The sequence below is a fragment of the Rhinolophus sinicus genome, chromosome 14 (genome assembly GCF_057876585.1).
Source record: "Rhinolophus sinicus isolate RSI-liver-muscle chromosome 14, RSI-T2T, whole genome shotgun sequence".
Lineage (NCBI taxonomy): Eukaryota > Metazoa > Chordata > Mammalia > Chiroptera > Rhinolophidae > Rhinolophus > Rhinolophus sinicus.
The window spans coordinates 142932163-142949456 of NC_142514.1; the positions used below are offsets into that span (position 1 = coordinate 142932163).

Sequence of the window (17294 nt, forward strand, 5' to 3'; positions counted from 1 at the left end):
CCTGTCTTTTCTCTGATTCAACATTAGCCATGAATTCTTTATATATTTTCAAAGTATTGAATTTCTGATGGGCAAGAGATTAACTACTAAAGTATGAGAAAGGGGTCAAAGATGACATGAAATTTTTATTTTACTTTTTAAAAAAATCATTATTATCCCCAGAAGAGCTCAAAGAATGGATTGGCCATGTATTGAGATAAAACAAAAAACAGGAAATATAGTTGTTAAACAGAACATTAAGAGTTCAGTTTTACATATATCTGAGATGTCTATTTTATATCCAAACGGAAATGTAAAAAGGTAATTCAGTGTCATGAGTCTAGAGTTCATTCACATTGACAACGTATTTAGAATCATGAGATTAGTGAGTACAGGAAAAGGATAGAGGTAAAAAGACTGAGTCAGGGGCACTACAATATTTAGAAGTCTGGAAGATTAGATGAATTCAGCAAAGGATATTTAAAAGAATAAAGTCAAAAAAGCATAGAGAATGAGAAGAGCAGATGAAGTGTTTCAAAAGGAGAGATTACAAAATATGTCAAATGATGCTGGTAAGTAAGTAGGATAAAGACTGAGAATTGATACTGGATTTGACAAGAGAGAATTGGAACCATGATGGGACCAGATTTGGAAGAATGGAAGGGACAGAAAACCTGAATGGAATGGGTTTAAAAGCAAATGAATTGGGAAAAAAGTGAATCCAACAAGAGTATTTTAAATGAGAAAAGAAGGATAGTAGCTGTATGAGAATGTGAGGATAAAATATTTTTGTTTTGTTTTTTTCTTAAGATGAGAATATTAAATCGTATTTTATTCTGATGGGAACAATTCAATAGGAAAAAATTGATATAGGAGAAAGATGAAATAATTGTAAGAGTAAATTACTGAGTAGATAGATTAGTGGAGAGCTTATTTAGGAGTATGGCCAGTTTATTCGATACAATAGGTTGGAAGACAGAGTGTACAGGTACAGATGCAAGTTAGTCGGTGGATTTAGTGGTGGACACTAGTGTAAGTCACTTTTGATCACTTTTGTCTTCTTGTTGGAATAAGCAAAACATCAGCTGTGGTTGAGAATAGAAAAGGAGATGGTGACCAGAGGGTAAAGGGGGAGTGAGGTGGTAGATGAGGGTAAAGGGGATCAAATATATGGTGATGGAAGGAGAACTGACTCTGGGTGGTGAACACACAATAGGATTTATAGATGATGTAATACAGAATTGTACACCTGAAATCTATGTAACTTTGCTAACAGTTGTCACTCCAATAAACTTTAATTAAAAAAAGAAAAGGAGATGGTAAAGGTTTGAGAAGAGCAGAAAGGGTATCAAATGATCTCAACGAATAAGGTAGTGAATTATCTAGGGCACTGGATCTCCAAGTGTGGTCCCCAGACCAACAGTATCAGCATCACCTGGAAACTTACAAATACAAACTCTGGGGATCCAATCTAGACCTACTGAGTGAGAAACTCTTGGAATAGAGCTCAGAAATCTGAGTTGTGACACTATGGGGACAGAGTCCCAGAGAGCAGTATCCAGGCTCTCGGCCTCACATGGAAAGGTGTTGGCTCTGGTAGTAGATGGCCATCAGCTGTAACCAGTTAGTCATTAGCCACTAATATAACTACCATGGCTACACTAGGGGGTTGGTTGGTTGGCAGAGAAGCGGATGTTGGATTGCGGCTCCTGCTTTCTGTGTCTCCAACCCAGCCAAAAGCGAAAATATAGTGGTATGACTTCCCTATCTATGGCTCCGTTGGTGTTCCTTTTTGGCTTCATCATATCCTGCGTTTTTGTTTGGAGAGCGGGAGCGGAGACCCCACATGAGAGACACTCTCCAGGTGATTCTGATGCAGATTCCGGTGAGAATTATTGGAGTAGGGAAATGTAGTAAGATTACTACCAGACCAGTTAAGGCCGTTGGTAATTAATTTAGGCAGGACTAGTCAGCACAGTTCTCTGCTTTTCTCTGCTTACTCAGAGACTGGGCAGAGTTGGATATGCCATGGTGAGTTTGCTAGGTATTATGCCAGAATGATTATACTGATAGATCATAGATCATAGTGTTGAAACTAGAGAATAGTGGTCAGGAAGCAAAAGAAGTTTCAAGGAGAACACCAACCCCACTTCTAAGTCCACAGGGAATGAAAGAAGCAGCCAGCATAGCTGGAGAAGCAGTATCCTCAGTGGACAGCCAGATTTCAGTTATAGAAGAAAGGTGAGGGCACATTTTGAAAGCTGTGGATATAAGGGTTTTGCTGTTGCTAAACCGTGAGTTCTAAATGGTACAGTGGAAAGGTTTGGAGAATTGATGATGAGTGGAACACTGAGTCAGATGAGAGATTTTCAAGCATATTGGGATAAGAATTAGAAAGGTAACCTGGAGAGCTTGGGCTTTTTATGTAAACTGAGGCAATCAAGATCTAAGGCTTAATTGGATTAATAGATATGTCTTACTGGGGAGGGAAAAAATCAGTTTTAGCTGTAATTTCTTTCTTGTGATGTACCTTTTTGGTAGATTGTCGTGGTGAAGTGGGCGTCTTTGGCAGTATGTTTGCGAGACACAGTCAGAGTTCTATGGATCTGTCCTTTGCTCTTGCCAAGAGTGAAGGTTTTGTCAAGGCTGGAGGATGGGTGGTCTGTGAGGGGCACGCACTACTCTGTGGATCCCCTTTGCAGTCCAGAATCTGAACACTTCTCACCACCTCCTCTGCTGCCACCCTACTCTCAGACACTACCATCTCCTACCTGCTCTATCACAAAAACACCAATTAGTATTACTGCTTCCAACATTTTCCTTTACCACAGAATTCCCCGCTCAGAAGCCAGACTGATAAATTGAATCACTCCATTCCTTTGCTCAAAATCTAGCAGTGATTTTCATAGTAAAATCCAAAGTACTTAAAAGACCTACAAAGTTTCTGCATGATTCCTCTGATGTCCTCTTTTGCCCCCATTTTTTTGTTCACTCAACTCCAGCTACATCATCTCCTTGCTATACTTCAGTTACAAAAATACTCCTACCTCAGGGCTTTTACTTTTTTTATTCAGCCCTCTCTGCCTGGAACATAATTCTCCCAAGGAATTGCATGTTCACCTCTCCTAATTCCTTCTAATTTCTGCTCAACTGCCACCTTTTCAGAGAGGCCTTTTCTGACTATTCCCTATTTAGAACAGCTTAACCTGCTTCATTTTTCTTCATAGCGCGTATCAGCACCTAACATGTCTATAAGTTAAATACTGTTTGTATCCCCACACAAAAAAAGTAAACTACAGAAATAGTCTTTGTTTTATCACTACTATTTATTCAATGTCTAAATATTTGACTTCTTAAATTATGGCAAGAGCTTATTAAATTATTTAATAATTGAGTAATTGAACCACAATTTAAATTTTCATACCAATCGGCTGAAATACTCTTGGTGAGGCAGGAAGAGGAGGAAGGTGACATTGGCTAACTGTAGAAAACATAAGCTATACACATTAGCTATGCTGAAGAATGATATTGTTGAAAGATGTGCCCCACAGATGCCTGGTTTTTTTGTGCATGGAATATGGATGAGGGTGGCAGCAACTGTATTTCTCTGTGCTAGGAGAGAATAGTAACAGTCCAGCAAAGCCCTATGATTGTAAACATGGCAATTAGTAGAAGACTCCTATGAGGACATATATCAAGACCTGACTTAAATGTGGATTTTTTCCTACTCTGGCCCACCAGGTTTTTCTTCTTCCAGTTTCAAACTTGGAACAATTTGGATTTGAGAAATCAAAGAAGTCTTTATGACTAAGTATCTGAGTCTATGTGTAGGATTTTTCCCTTTTGAATGCTTTGTCTTCCTTACATGTGGGTCTGTTTATGTACCCTATGTGTGTGCGTATATATGTGTATACACAGGGGTGTGTATATCTGTCCTGTTTATTGACTTTATGTGCCTATATATGGGAATCTTCAGCTGTGTGAACTTGTGTATGTGTATATACATATGCATGTTCTTTGGTATGTGAGTGTGGCATGATGTCTGTGCTTGTGGTCTATGTGTGCAATGATGACTCTCTGTATTAACATATGCATGTGATGTGTGTGTGTGTGTGTGTGTACCTGCTCATGTATGTAGGTAGATGAGACAGGGATATCACACACAGATAGTTGCCTCTTTTCGCAAAAGAAACAAAGCCAAACCTCAGATGGGAGCAAGTGGGTGTAGCCATTTTATTGACAGGTCTTCCAGCCTCAGACAGTGGTCTATTATTCAGTAGAGAAAGCATTGGTTGGTTTCTCCTGCTCCAAGACTTCTCCTGGCTGGAAGCATCAGAAGAGGAGGAAAAAGCAGAAGAGGTGGTCAAGTGGGTCAGCATGCAGGTAACAAGCAAATAGGCAGGCATGGTTGTTAGAACCCCTGGAATCTCTTGAGCTTGCGAATAGCAGCGCTGGTGTCCCCCGCAGTGGCAATGAGCGCCTGCAGATTGGCGTGATGGTTTTCAAATCCCATGGCCTGAAGAGTCTCCATTTGCTTGCTGAAACGACTCTCAGGGGCTTGCGGAATGTGGGAAGGATCTCTAGCTAGGGATTGTAGCTTCTGCAGAAGTGCTCCAGATTTGTGGCTGCACACGGGCCCTTTGGTCTCAGCCACATCTGGCACATCCCATTCCCAGGGCTCTGTGTCAGGGTTGCTGCAGCTGGGGGCAGGAAGCCAGCCCAGGCCCCAGAGGTAAGGTGCAACCCAAGGCAGAAGAACGGGAGCCTCAGTGGCCAGCTGCTGCACACCCTCCTCAATCTTCAGCATTACTTGCAAGGCCTTAGGGTTGGCTAGGGCTATAAGCATGTCAGAAAGCTGTGTCTGCTGCAGGAAGGTGGGCAGCTGCTGCCTCCACTGTTCACTCAGCTGGGATATACTCATGAACGACATCATCTGGGCTGCCAGGCAGGAGTTGTTCAAAAGCAATTGCATCATGCTTCCTGTGATCTGAGAGCTGGTCTGCTCATCCTCTAACCTCTGGTCAGAGCTATCTAGAGAGAAGGTGGCATCTTTGCCTTCTTCCTGGGGCTGCTGGGTGATCTCTATGTTAGGTAAGGCAGGTACCCCAGCTGGCTGCTGAATGGTACAGGTATGACTCTGGCCCTTGCTGGAATTAGCAGCAGTATTGGCCCTAGAAGTATGATACACCTTGTTGGGAGTTGCACTGTCTGAGGTCATTGAAGATAAACCACAAGAACTAATACAGATGACTTGAGTTTTAAGGAGCTGGTCCCACTTTTCCTGGGGTGAGGGTGGAGATGGGGGTGAGGACTGGACATGTTCCAGTACTTGTCCTCTCAGGAGAGCTGTGAAAATGTTGTCCCTAAAGGAATCTTGGGAGCTGTTCAGCATTTGGTCATTGGAATCAGCATGGCTCTGACCCAAGGCATTGGACCCACCTGGCATTGTCTCTCCGTCCAGCTGTGATGGTGTGTTCAGTGAATGCTCAAGATTCTGTGCAGATTGCTGGATCTGCATGATCTCTTGAATCAAGGCAAGGTTCCTGGCCAGCTCCAGCATCTGCCGTAGGGTCTCAGAATTGTTAAGGATGTGTGAGACTTCTGGGTTCTGCTGCATCAATTGCTGCATGTCTGGGTGCTCTGAGATGAGCTGTATCATGAGATCTGTGTTGGACAGAAGCTGCTGGATGCTAGGATTCTCCACCTCCTGTGCTGCATGCTCTGGACTTCCCACTTCGAGGTGCTGGGTATGCACCTGAGATGCGTCAGGCTCTACAGACAGAGCTGATTCCACTGGGGTGTGACTCACACTAGCAGGTTGGTATACCCCACTGCTGTTTCCTCTGGTGTTTCTGTCCTGGTAGCAGGGCTCATTGGTCACAAGTTTCTGGGAGGAATGGGCCAGGGATCTGGATCCTTGTTTAGATTTGATGACCAAGTGGATGGTGTGGCCATCTAGGATGCCCCACTGACTCAGTATGTCATGGTCTTTGAGAAGACGGCCCATGAAAACCAGTACTAATTGGTCCATTTGGCATTTAAAGTGAGCCGATAGCTTCTCCTTAAACTGCCTTACCGAGGTATCTTCAGTTATCATAAAGTCTTTCTGCTTGCCTGGTGTCTTCACTATCACTCGAATGACACTCAGAGAGATGTTCTTGTCTGCAGGCAGACCTGAAGGACGCCCAGCCGGAGCCATTCTGGGTGTTTGAGAGAAGATATGTGGCATGGACCTTAGTGGGTAGGCAGATGGGGAGCAGATAAAAGCGGGGCCAGGAAGGATGAGGGCAGACAGATTGTTCCACTGGGCCCTGTCTCAGGTGTTATATTCTCAGGCCACAGGCTAGCTTCCTTTTTGCCCAAAAAAGGATGAGTGACCAGGCTGGGGCCAGGTATTTTGCAATGTTCTACCCCCACCCCAGTTCTCCAGATGTGGCCAGCTGAAGCCTGTCGTAGCTACTGATTCACAGTTGATGCAAGGTGAGCTAAGTGGAAATGACTCCTCCCAGGGCTGCCCCTCCCCCTGCCCCACCCATCAGGAACATAACCTCTTCAGAAAAGGGATATTGTGATGTTAATCTGGCCTCACAGTCCCTGCCAGGACTAGCTGGAAAAGGAAACCATATTTGTCCAGATCTCCATGAATGAAATAAAATAAGATAATTTTCGAAAAAACTGAGGACAACGTTCTTAAAATGGAACTATTAAAAAAAGAAAAAAAAACCAGATTGTTTGTGTGGGATGTGTATTTCTCTGGTGATAAGTTTGGGCTCCTTATAGGAATGTTAAGCTTGCTGTATGAAAAGTTAGGTCTATTGAAGTCATAGATAAAACCACATACCTGTGGGTAAGAATGGAATCTCTCCCATAGGAAGGAGCTTATTAGTTTTAGTGACTTCCAGTTCCATGTAACACGATTTGGAGGATGGTACTTGATTTTTATCTGGGTAGCAGATTAATTTTCTGTTAGTGAATAGGCTTAAATGATATTTATATCTATGTTGATGTTTGGGTGTGGATGGAAATATTGTATATGTAAGAATGAGAAGGCATACGTCTGATTGGATATATATTTGTGAATGCATATGTGAAAGTGTAGACATGAGACAGTGTGTGTGAAGCATTCTGGTTTCTGTGTGACTGTGAAGACTTCAGGGTCTGAAACTTTGAATGTTCTACCTGCCTGGAGGGGAGGTGTACCACGCAGAAAGGTAAGGGTCAAGCAGAGAGTCCAGGCCTATATGTTCTAAGTGTGTTGAAGATGAGCAAAGAAATTACAGATAGCTGGCTAGGAGACTTCTTGCTATTACACCAAAGGATTCTGTATTGAGAATGTCTGGACCTCCAGCCCAATCCACATCAGACCACATCAAGCTCAGCCATCAGTTGCTCACTTCTTAGAGTAGGACTCAGACCTAAGCCCCTCTCTCAATTGCATTCAAAATTGAGATTAATTCAGGACAATGAAACATTGACTTTCACACCAAGACACTGCCTCTTTTTTCCCGTTACCACACAGGAGGTTGGGGATAAAAAAGGGAACTTGCACATCCCACTCTAATAACAACTCCCCTGGGTCTTCTGCACCAGAACCAGAGGCTCTCAACCTGAGACTTAAACAATTCCAAAGCTAGCTCACAGAGTCCTCAAAACACAGAATATGAGATCTGTTCTTAAAATGATACATCCGGCTCCTACAATTTGGAATCTGGTAAAGAAAGAGGAACATTTTCCATCTCATATTTTGTTTCCCAATCAAATCCACCTAGACCATTCTTAAAGAGAACTTTAATGTGCTGATTGAGATAGCGTATAAAGAACTAACTAGATATATAATCAATGCCACTAATCATTAGGGCTGATGGCCATTGGGGGAGTGGTCCACTTGGGGGTGAAGAGGAGAACATGCTTCTACCAGTGCTCTGCCCTGGAGTCTCAGGTCCTAGAGGCCTTGTTGCGTTTGACAGCTTTTGGTGGAGCCGGAGTGCCTGAGGGTCTTTTGGCTGGTGGCCTGCTCTTCAGTGTCACGAAGCTGAGGTCATAATTGACCAGGTAGCCATCATTGTAGACATACAGCTTGTGATCTAAGGGGCAGTAGTTGATGCCCTGTAGTGTTTCCAGCATCTTATCCAGCAGGATGCTCAGCTGGAACTCCTGCCCAGTGGTGGTATCAAAGGCATAGAAGATCTCCTCTTGGCGGGTGCTCAGTGAGCGTAAGGCGTACAGCACCCCACAGGCCATGAACGCCCCTGACAGAGCTGGCTTGTACTGGCTGGTGCGCCAGGTTTTCTCCACTTCTAAGGTGCTGGCATTGAGGAGACTCACAACCAGGTTTCCCTTGCTCTCTTCAGTGGCATAGAGAACCCACAGCCCCTTCTCATCACCGGCAAAGTCTAAGTCTTTCCAGGGCACACCAGCATAGGAGAAGCGGTTGTTGTAGGTGGCACCAGGCAATGGGCGCCGCAGAACCAGGCTGTTGGAGGAGAGGTCCACCTTGGCCATTTCACCTGTGCCGTAGTAGTTAAAGTACATGAAGTTCTTGTACACAGTATTGCCACTGCCATCACCATAGCCTATCTTCCACTGCTCGTAGTTCTTCAGCAGTACCAGGTCTTCATAGGATTTGTGCAGCCGGTAGTAGTCAAAGTACCTAGGCCAAGTCCCACACCGAATTATCAGCAAGAAGCAAGAAGGAGGGTAACAAAATTGCTATTAAAAATGGACACGCTCGTGTTCTATTTCATAGCGGGGGCTTTGGAATCAAACAGAATGGATTTTTAATTGTTTTGTTTTTTTTTTACTTACAATAGCCTATGATAGAATAAATAATTGTTTTTTAAAAAAGTAACAATAGTAATAACATCAACTGCCACAATGCCTAATAGGCATTGTGCATGCACTGTCTCATTTAATTATAATAAAAGCACTGTCAGATAGGCTTTATCCCCACAGATTAGGAGACTGGGTCACAGAACAGTTAAGTAATTGGCGAAAGGTCAATCGGCTCATAAGTAAATTCCTAAAAGGAAAAACAAAAGAATCTACCTCCTTGATTGTCCGGACTGACCAAGATAATGCAAATAAAATAATTCCTAGAGTAGTCATCTCAAAGTAAGCAATCAGCAAATGGTAGCTATTATTTTTTTCTTCTTCTTTATGGATAATCTTCTGTGCCTAGACTTCACTGCCTTGCACCTGACCTTGAGACAGAGGTACCCTGTAGCAGGACATAGTTATGAAGCTGGATTCAGGGAGATTTATGCTCAGAAGTTCACTTTGGAAAGTCCCTTAAATCATTCCTGACTTAAGAGTATTTCCATCTGTTAATATTGGGTAGTATGCCCTGCCTTACCCACAGAGATTTTGAGAGGATTTAAAAAACAGAAGCATGTAAACATGTTTCGCGTGCTACAAAATGTCTATAAGAATTGGGGAGCATTATTATCAGTAAAAAGCTCATCTTTCTAAGATGAGCTTCAACTGGGGTTCTTCAATGACTGGTTCAACCCACATTTATCCTTCTCTCCCATGACCTACTACTCAGTTGGTTCTGTATCACACTTCTCTATGTACTGACTTCAAACTCCCTGCCTTCCTAGCCAGACTGCCAGTTTATTGAAGGGCTAACTCACCTACTCATTGACTCATTTAGCTGTTCTTTCCTCTAACAAATATTTATCTGCACCTACTATGTAATCTTACATGATAGTCTCATATATTTAATTACTCTCATTTTATATCTAGCTAAGAATACATCTGAGATGTTAATTCATTTCTCCAAGGTCACTTAGCTTAAGTGGCAGTACTGAGATTCATACACAGGGCTGTTTGACTCCAAGACTCAAGCTTTGTCAAGTTCATCCTCTGAACTTCTTCTAAGCAGAAGATAGGATTCTGAGGCCCAGATGTATAAGAGTTTGTTCTTGAGATAAAATCAGGTTAGGAATAGAACCAGCTCTGGATTACAAGGGGATTAGAAATTTCAGACAGTGAATTTGTGAAGAGAGCTCAGGGCAGTCTGGTCCATCTTTAACCCATGAGAGGAGCACCAGGAGGTAATCTGTCAGGCCTAGGCTAAGTTTGCCCAGGAGCACACCTGAAATAGAAGAAGCAGGGATGGGGCCACAAAGAAACCTATTAGGGCAGGGTAGGAAACATTTGGAATGAACCTGGTTCATTCCAGAAGAGAAATCCTCCTGTACTCACCTGCCATCTGCACGCAGAGGGGCCACCCAGTAGAGGGAAGAGGCTGGACTGGGGGCCGAGTCTCGGCCCCAGGCACCCGCCTTGTAAGAGAAGCCTCTCCAATTAAGCTGCACCACGAGAGGTCTGCTGACTTTCTGGAGGCCTCCATGGGCACAAGAACCTAGAGAAGAGAGCAGGCAAGGTATCAGCTAGGCGTGAAGCACATGACCCTCCGGGAGGAGAATATGAAAGTATAATAACCATGTGTGCATTTGAGTGTATGTTCATGCACCTGGGTGCATATATAAATGTATAAGGAGGTATAATTGTGTATGAATAAAGGTTAGTGTTTATGTCTGATTATGGGTGTATTTACATGTGTGTGTATGTGGATATGCCCATGTGTGAGAATGTGTCAATCTTGGTCTGCATCCCTTACTGATAACGAAACAAGGAAATGGAAGATTTATTCTACATCAAGATTTCAACTGCCCACCCCTCAGTATATCACAGGTAGCCCTGCATGTCCAACCCTGTCCTTAGGGAGATGATATCTTGGGAAGATCTCATCTGAGACCTCACCTGGGGACAGGGGTGGGTCAGGATGTATGGAGGTCTCTTCTTGCTCCTTCTCCCTCTCACACTCATGTAGCCGGCTTTCCAGGACATCTACCTCCTGGCGGAGAGCACGGAAGCTGCGCTGGTCAGAGTCAGCCAGAAGCTTGAGTGTGAGGCTAGCATTAGCCACCTGTAGAAATGAGAGACCAGGAATGTAGTTCACTGACTGTTGTTAAGAACCAAACTCAAGCTCCCATGTTTCTCAGCACAGGATCTTCTTCCTCAGAAAGAAGTGATTTTGGAAACTGTCAAATTTGAATTAGATAAGACAGGAGGATATGAAGGGAAGAGAGATTCTTTAATCCATCCACATACCTGGCTCTGGAGTTCATGGAGGAGGTCCCTGACCCCACTAAGTCTTCCCTTAGTCTTAAGCTGGGCCACCAACTCCTGTGCTCCCTCCAGCTCCAGGCGCAGCAGGTCGAAAGCTGGGAACTCATAGGAGGAAGCCAGGAAAGTAGGATTTCTGGACTTCAGGGCACTGTTCATTTCCAGGATCTGGTTCTCCTGATCTTCAATGGCGCTTGCATACTCACTGACCTGGGCATGGGGGTATGGTCAGACAGTTTCCCCAAACCACAACACCTATGGCTCTTCCCATGCATTCACATCCCCCAACAGTGCCACATAGCCTGCAAAATTCTCTCATATCTGCCACCTTACTTGCTTCCATGAACAGCTCTTGAGGGGAGCATTAGTGTTATCCCTATTTCAAAGTGGAGGACACTAGTACCCTTTTCACTGCATGAAAAATAATAACTCTTTCCCCTGCATCATCCAGATTCTATCTTTCCTTTTCTGGTTAAAGCCACACACTCTCCAAACTAGTTTAGTGAGTATGTAAATGGACAGACTTCCAGCTTCCAGTCTGGCACCATCCCATCAACCTTCCCCAGGAGCTCCACTAGTAACCATTACAAAAAGCAAGTGCCCACATCACACTGCTGATGCAACATTTCTATTCACTCATCCTTACTTACAACATCAATTCCGAGCTCACCAGCTTGGCCTACAAATCTCTCCATATATTGCCTCCATTTTAACTCTTCCTCAAACTCTTTCCTGCCTGCTTTGCACCGGTCATCCCACTTCCAAGCCTTTTCATGTTCTATATCCTCTTCCCATTTCCCAGTGGATCCATATTCATTTATTCATTCACCCATTAGGGGTGGCCAGATGGCTCAATTGGTTAGAGTGTGACCTCTGAACAGCAAGGTTGCCTGTTCAATTCCTGCATGGGACAGTGGGCTGCACCCCCTGCCACTAAATGTTGAAAATGGTGACTGGACTTGGAGCTGAGCTGTGCTCTCCACAATTAGATTGAAGGACAACGATTTGGAGCTGATGGGCCCTGGAGAAATGCACTGTTCCCCAATATTCCCCAATAAAATAAAATAAAAATTAATTCACCCATTAATGTAGGAAGTATTGCCTACATAAGCATCTCTGTATTGTTACTATCTCTGGAGATCCCAAAACAGTACCTAATTTTCCCTTCATACTAAAGAATCACCTCAAAGAAGAGGGCTAGACTTCCTTCAGCTTCTTCTCTACTACCAGGGCTCATTCCCGAGCTGGGTCTGGGAGAGGCTGTACCTGTGCTCCTCCCGCCCCAGCCCCAGCCCCAGCCCCAGCCGCCAACTCCAGCACTCACCCTGGACAGCTCCTGCTCATACTTGTCCATAAGCTCCAGGGCTGTACTCTGTAGCTGTTCCAGCTGCTGTAGGTAGATGGCGTTGTTGGGCAGGTAAACCACACAATGGCATGTGCCATCTTTATCCATGGAGCCTGGCACACCTCTTATAAGCTGCAAAAGCATGGTTACAGGCACATTAAGCATATATGTTGGGGCACAAAGTGCTGTTTAGCAACATGAGGCTGGAGAAGAGTCTGACCCTGCTCTGGTGTGCCCGAGAACAGCTGTCTGCACAGGAGGTTGTTCATGACTGCCTGGGCTTCCTTCTGCCATGGGTTTGAGAGACCTTTTCCTTGACTTCCCAGAATTGAAGCCACAGTCCCCTTCCCGCTCTTACTGGTAGGACCACCCTCACCCTACCTCATGTATTGGCTCGATCTGGCTGCCATTCATATAGCTGGAAGCAGACTTTTCCTTGATGCTCTGGGGGAGAGAGGAAAGGTGCTAAGAGAAGTACAAAGGACCAGCTCAGGGGCTGTGGTTCTCTGCAGTACCCCCACCACAGAGATTTAATATATTCCCACTTTGTCTTGAAGACAGCAGGAACGGAGAGTTTCAAATCGTCAAAGAAAGAAAATTAATATGAACTGCACCATGGGGCACCGTTCTGGACTGATATACGGCATTCACAAGAATGTGACAAGGTAGGACTTGTAATCCACATCTTATAATTGAAAAAAACAGAGTTTCTGAGAATTTAAAAAAATATTTCACTAGGTCACATGATTAATAAGTGAGCAAGCTGCAAGCTGCCTGCAGGTCTCATGTTTGTACTAGATCTTTTGCTTTTATTCCTAAGGGAGCAGCAGAGCTCCGAGTTATGTTGGGGTGGATATGCAATGCAGGCCACCAGAGTGAAAGTGGGAGGCAGCTGCCTTGCTCAGCTAAATAGAATAAGGGGAGAAAGGTTCTAAGGGTAAAAGATGCATAATTTGGGGTTTTCTCCCCTTTACTTATCATCTTACTTATAAACCCACTGATTCTAGAGCCAGAATGGCTGAGTTCTACTTCTGACTCAGTGAAAATAGGCAAATTACTTAATCTCTCTGTCCCAGTGTCCTTGTGTGTAAATGAGGATACTTGTGTTTTATTTTAAGAATTATACATATATGTAGAGACTCTTACTAGCTTATGGTTATTATCATTGGTTATTGAGACTCTCATCAACCCATTAGTTATTATGATCCCCTATGTCCATCTCTCCACTCCCACTTGGAGCTGGATGAGCCAGTACTGAATCCAAGACTACTTCCCAAGTTGTTGATTAGGACTGCGGCACCAGCTGGAGTTTCTTTACAGAATCTTCAAGAAGTTAGATGTGGCCCTGCCCTTCTCTGAATAGCCCCACACATAGCTTCTGTGGCCCTGGTAGTTAATCTGGCTGTGTCTTCAGCCTGCAACTCCAGCCCAATAGTTTAGCTGCGGGGGATAATGAAGCAGAGGTCATCAGAGCAGGCAGAGTACCCCACCCTCCTTCCATGTGTCCCTCTCCACCTTCACTCTCTCCCAGAGCCTGGGGGTTCTTGAAAAGGATCAGAGCAGTGAGGGAAGCCAGCCAAAAGTACAGAACCATCTCCCTCCCTGCTTGTGACCCCTCCACCCTCCGCCTGTACCTGAGGCTGTCCTGGAAGTACAAGAGGCAGCAGCAGTAGAGTGGTCAGGAGGGTTGGGATGGGTTGCATCTTGCATCAGCTGTAGGATGGACTAAAACCTCTGAGTTCCCTCATGTTTTTATCTCTGGTCCAAGTGAAGGAGGGGCAGGAGGGGCACAGATTTCGACATCTGAAATGTCTGAGAGGGTGTGGGGAGAGTATGGGAGTAGAGGTTAGGAGAGAAGGGTTGCGACAGACTGGTGCCTCCAGAGATGGGTTGGCAGTAAGTTTCTCACTACAAACAGGGTCTTTCTTGTCCATCCCCAAGCTGAGGTCTAACCCTTGTCCTGCTGGGCCCCCCTGTCCAAACAGATTAAGGCAAACCTGAGACATCCTGTGGGGGCCTTGGAATGGGTCCCTTTCAGGAGGGATTATGCTCTTACTCTCAGCTTTGAGGGAGGGAAGGAAATTCAACCCTACCTGCTCCATCTGAAGGACAGAAGCCATTAACTTAACCACTCACCTTTGGATAAGGGCCAAGGTGTATATCTGGGGGTGGGGAGGGTTGCTTCAGCAACTCTACTGGCCTACTTTGTTATGTGCCCTGCCTCACCCCTAGAAATGTGTTTCCTCCACTGTTCTGGGTTCTCTAAACATTTCCAACCCACCCATTACTCTAATGTAGACCCCAATTCAAGCTTTTGATGCTAGTAGCCTCCACTGTCGGTCCTTCAGGAAAGCTCCCTCGCAATATCTTCTAACCAGCCATAGGAGCCTGTTGAACCTCCAGTGCTCTGGGCTTTTGAATGGGGTATCCCTACAGAAAAGGAAGAGTCCGGGTCCTGAGTCTTGGACAAGGAGTCATAGCTCAGTGTCCCTAGTGTTAGCCACACTAAATTACTCTGTCCTTTTCTGCTATGTCTCTTGAGTACGTCTCAGGCAGTGGCGAGTCTCACACCCACCCAAGGAAAATGTCAAATCTCCTGGGAAGCGTGTGTTGCCCCCCCACCCCATTTTCCCACAGAGGAATTTGGTGTCTGTAGCTCTGAGATCTGTATCCTTTATTACTTCCCTACTTCTCACTGTGTCCCCCACTTCAGCTATTATGGGCACTTAGCATAAGACCCTCTGCTTACTCATCACATCCTATAGAGTCCTTTGCCTAGCACATAATATTAGGTTGGTGCAAAAGTAATTGCAGTTTTTGCAATTATTAACCTTTTAAACCAGAATTACTTTTGCACCAACCTAATACCTAGTATAGAAAGGCATTTGATGGATCAAAGACTTAAGCATAAGACCTGACACAATAAACTGCATAGAAGAAAACATAGGTACTAAACTTATGGACCTTGGGTTCAAAGAGCATTTTATGAATTTGACTCCAAAGGCAATGGAAGTAAAAGCTAAAATAAACGAAAGGGACTGTATGAAACTTAAAAGCTTCTGCACAGTAAAAGAAACCATCGACAAAATAAAGAGGCCAACAGCTGAATGGGAGAAGATTTTTGCAAACAGTGCCTCCGATAAGGGGCTAATATCCAGAATATACAAGGAACTCATGCAACTCAACAACAAAAATACAAACAACCCAATTGAAAAATGGGCAGAGGACCTGAAGAGATATTTCTCCAAAGAGGACATACAAATGGCAAATAGACATATGAAAAAATGTTCAACATCACTAATCATCAGAGAAATGCAAATAAAAACCACAATGAGATATCACCTCACCCCAGTCAGAATGGCTATCATCAACAAGACAAATAGTAACAAGTGTTGGAGAGGCTGTAGAGAAAAAGGAACCCTCATACACTGTTGGTGGGAATGCAGAATGGTGCAGCCGTTATGGAAGGCAGTGTGGAGGTTCCTCAAAAAATTACGAATAGAATTGCCATATGACCCAGCAATCCCTCTCCTGGGTATCTACCCAAAAAATCTGAAAACATTTATACATAAAGACACGTGTGCTCCAGTGTTCACTGCAGCTTTGTTTACAGTGGCCAAGACATGGAAACAACCAAAATGTCCTTCGATAGATGAATGGATAAAGAAGTTGTGGTATGTATACACAATGGAATACTATTCGGCGGTAAGAAAAGATGATATAGGAACATTTGTGACAACATGGATGGATCTTGAGAGTGTAATGCTGAGCGAAATAAGTCAGACAGAAAAAGCAGAGAACCATGTGATTTCACTGATATGTGGTATATAAACCAAAAACAACAAAAGAACAAGACAAACAAATGAGAAACAGAAACTCATAGACACAGACAATAGTTTAGTGGTTACCAGAGGGTAAGGGCGGTGGGGGGTGGGAGATGAGGGTAAAGGGGATCAAATATATGGTGATGGAAGGAGAATTGAGTCTGGGTGGTGAACACACAATGGGATTTATAGATGATGTAATACAGAATTGTACACCTGAAATCTATGTAATTTTACTAACAATTGTCACCCCAATAAATTTAAAAAAAAAAAGAAAGGCATTTGAAACCTCCACTTCTCCTCCTAGGGAAAGGGTCCGAGAGCTTAGGTGAATGTATGACTCCAAAGAGACATGCCCTGAGCTCTGTTAGGCAATCCTTGATGAGAGATCATACCTTTATCTTGCTTTACAGATTTTCACCCTCTGACTCCCTGCCTAAGGCCAGGAATCCATTGTCAATTGTGTTATCTAACTCCTCTGGCCTGGCCTTGCTATAAACATGGGATCCAGAAGAACCACAGAAGTTAGGGAGGTAAGAAAGAAATGAGTTGGAAAAACTAAGCTGTATGGAGCAGGAAACCTATCCAGAATCAGTGTCCAAGTGGGTGTTACTAGAAATTTAGGAAGAGGGGTACAGGAGAAGGAAGGGTGAAAGAACAGATAGAGCATGAAGCATGACAACTAGTGCCGGGGTCATCTTCCTATTATTTACCAGCTGAAACCAGTGAGTGGTACTAGTTGGAAAAGCAGGAGAAGGCTCAGCATCTGAGCTAAGTGAGGAAATAGCTAAGGGAGGTACTTATTCTCAGAGCCAACACGTCTCCCAAAATTTAGGTATTAATCACCCAGGTCAGAAACCATGTCAGTTGTGTGAACTGTTTTCTGTTTTATTCACAGTGTGCTATTTCCCTCGCCTCTTCTGGCTTCATCCCTTCAGGAAACAGGGAGTTCCTGCTTAGTATCACACACTGTACAAAAGGCCCCATTCAGAGCTGCCTGTCACTAATCTGGT

The 17294-nt window shown here is 44.1% G+C and overlaps 2 protein-coding genes across 3 annotated transcripts; both read right to left on the reverse strand.

Moving 5' to 3' along the window:
• Positions 1-3452: 3452 nt before the first annotated feature.
• On the reverse strand, positions 3453-6463 carry UBQLNL (ubiquilin like). The gene has a single exon (XM_019715805.3). The coding sequence runs from the start codon at positions 6206-6208 to the stop codon at positions 4391-4393; it is 1818 nt and encodes a 605-aa protein (XP_019571364.3). The 5' UTR covers positions 6209-6463; the 3' UTR covers positions 3453-4390.
• Positions 6464-7752: 1289 nt separating this feature from the next.
• On the reverse strand, positions 7753-14425 carry LOC109436926 (olfactomedin-4-like). Of its 2 annotated transcripts, XM_074337135.2 has the most exons (7): positions 14092-14425; positions 12839-12901; positions 12437-12589; positions 11098-11322; positions 10747-10912; positions 10186-10345; positions 7753-8629 (listed from the first exon to the last, which is right to left on the reverse strand). In XM_074337135.2, exons 1-7 carry the CDS (start codon positions 14158-14160, stop codon positions 7915-7917), a joined length of 1551 nt encoding a protein of 516 aa, XP_074193236.2. In that variant the 5' UTR covers positions 14161-14425; the 3' UTR covers positions 7753-7914. The 2 variants fall into 2 exon arrangements, with proteins under 2 accessions (XP_074193236.2, XP_074193237.2); XM_074337136.2 differs by lacking the exon at positions 12839-12901.
• Positions 14426-17294: the final 2869 nt, after the last annotated feature.

Excerpts from the sequence above, each read along its gene's own strand:
- UBQLNL (XM_019715805.3), bottom strand. The coding sequence starts at position 6,208 with ATGCCACATATCTTCTCTCAAACACCCAGAATGGCTCCGGCTGGGCGT.
- LOC109436926 (XM_074337135.2), bottom strand. The coding sequence starts at position 14,160 with ATGCAACCCATCCCAACCCTCCTGACCACTCTACTGCTGCTGCCTCTT. Across the intron at positions 11,323-12,436 it reads ATGAGCAGGAGCTGTCCAGG|GTCAGTGAGTATGCAAGCGC; the intron begins GTGAGTGCTGGA and ends CCCCATGCCCAG. Across the intron at positions 10,346-10,746 it reads TGACCCACCCCTGTCCCCAG|GTTCTTGTGCCCATGGAGGC; the intron begins GTGAGGTCTCAG and ends TCTCTTCTCTAG.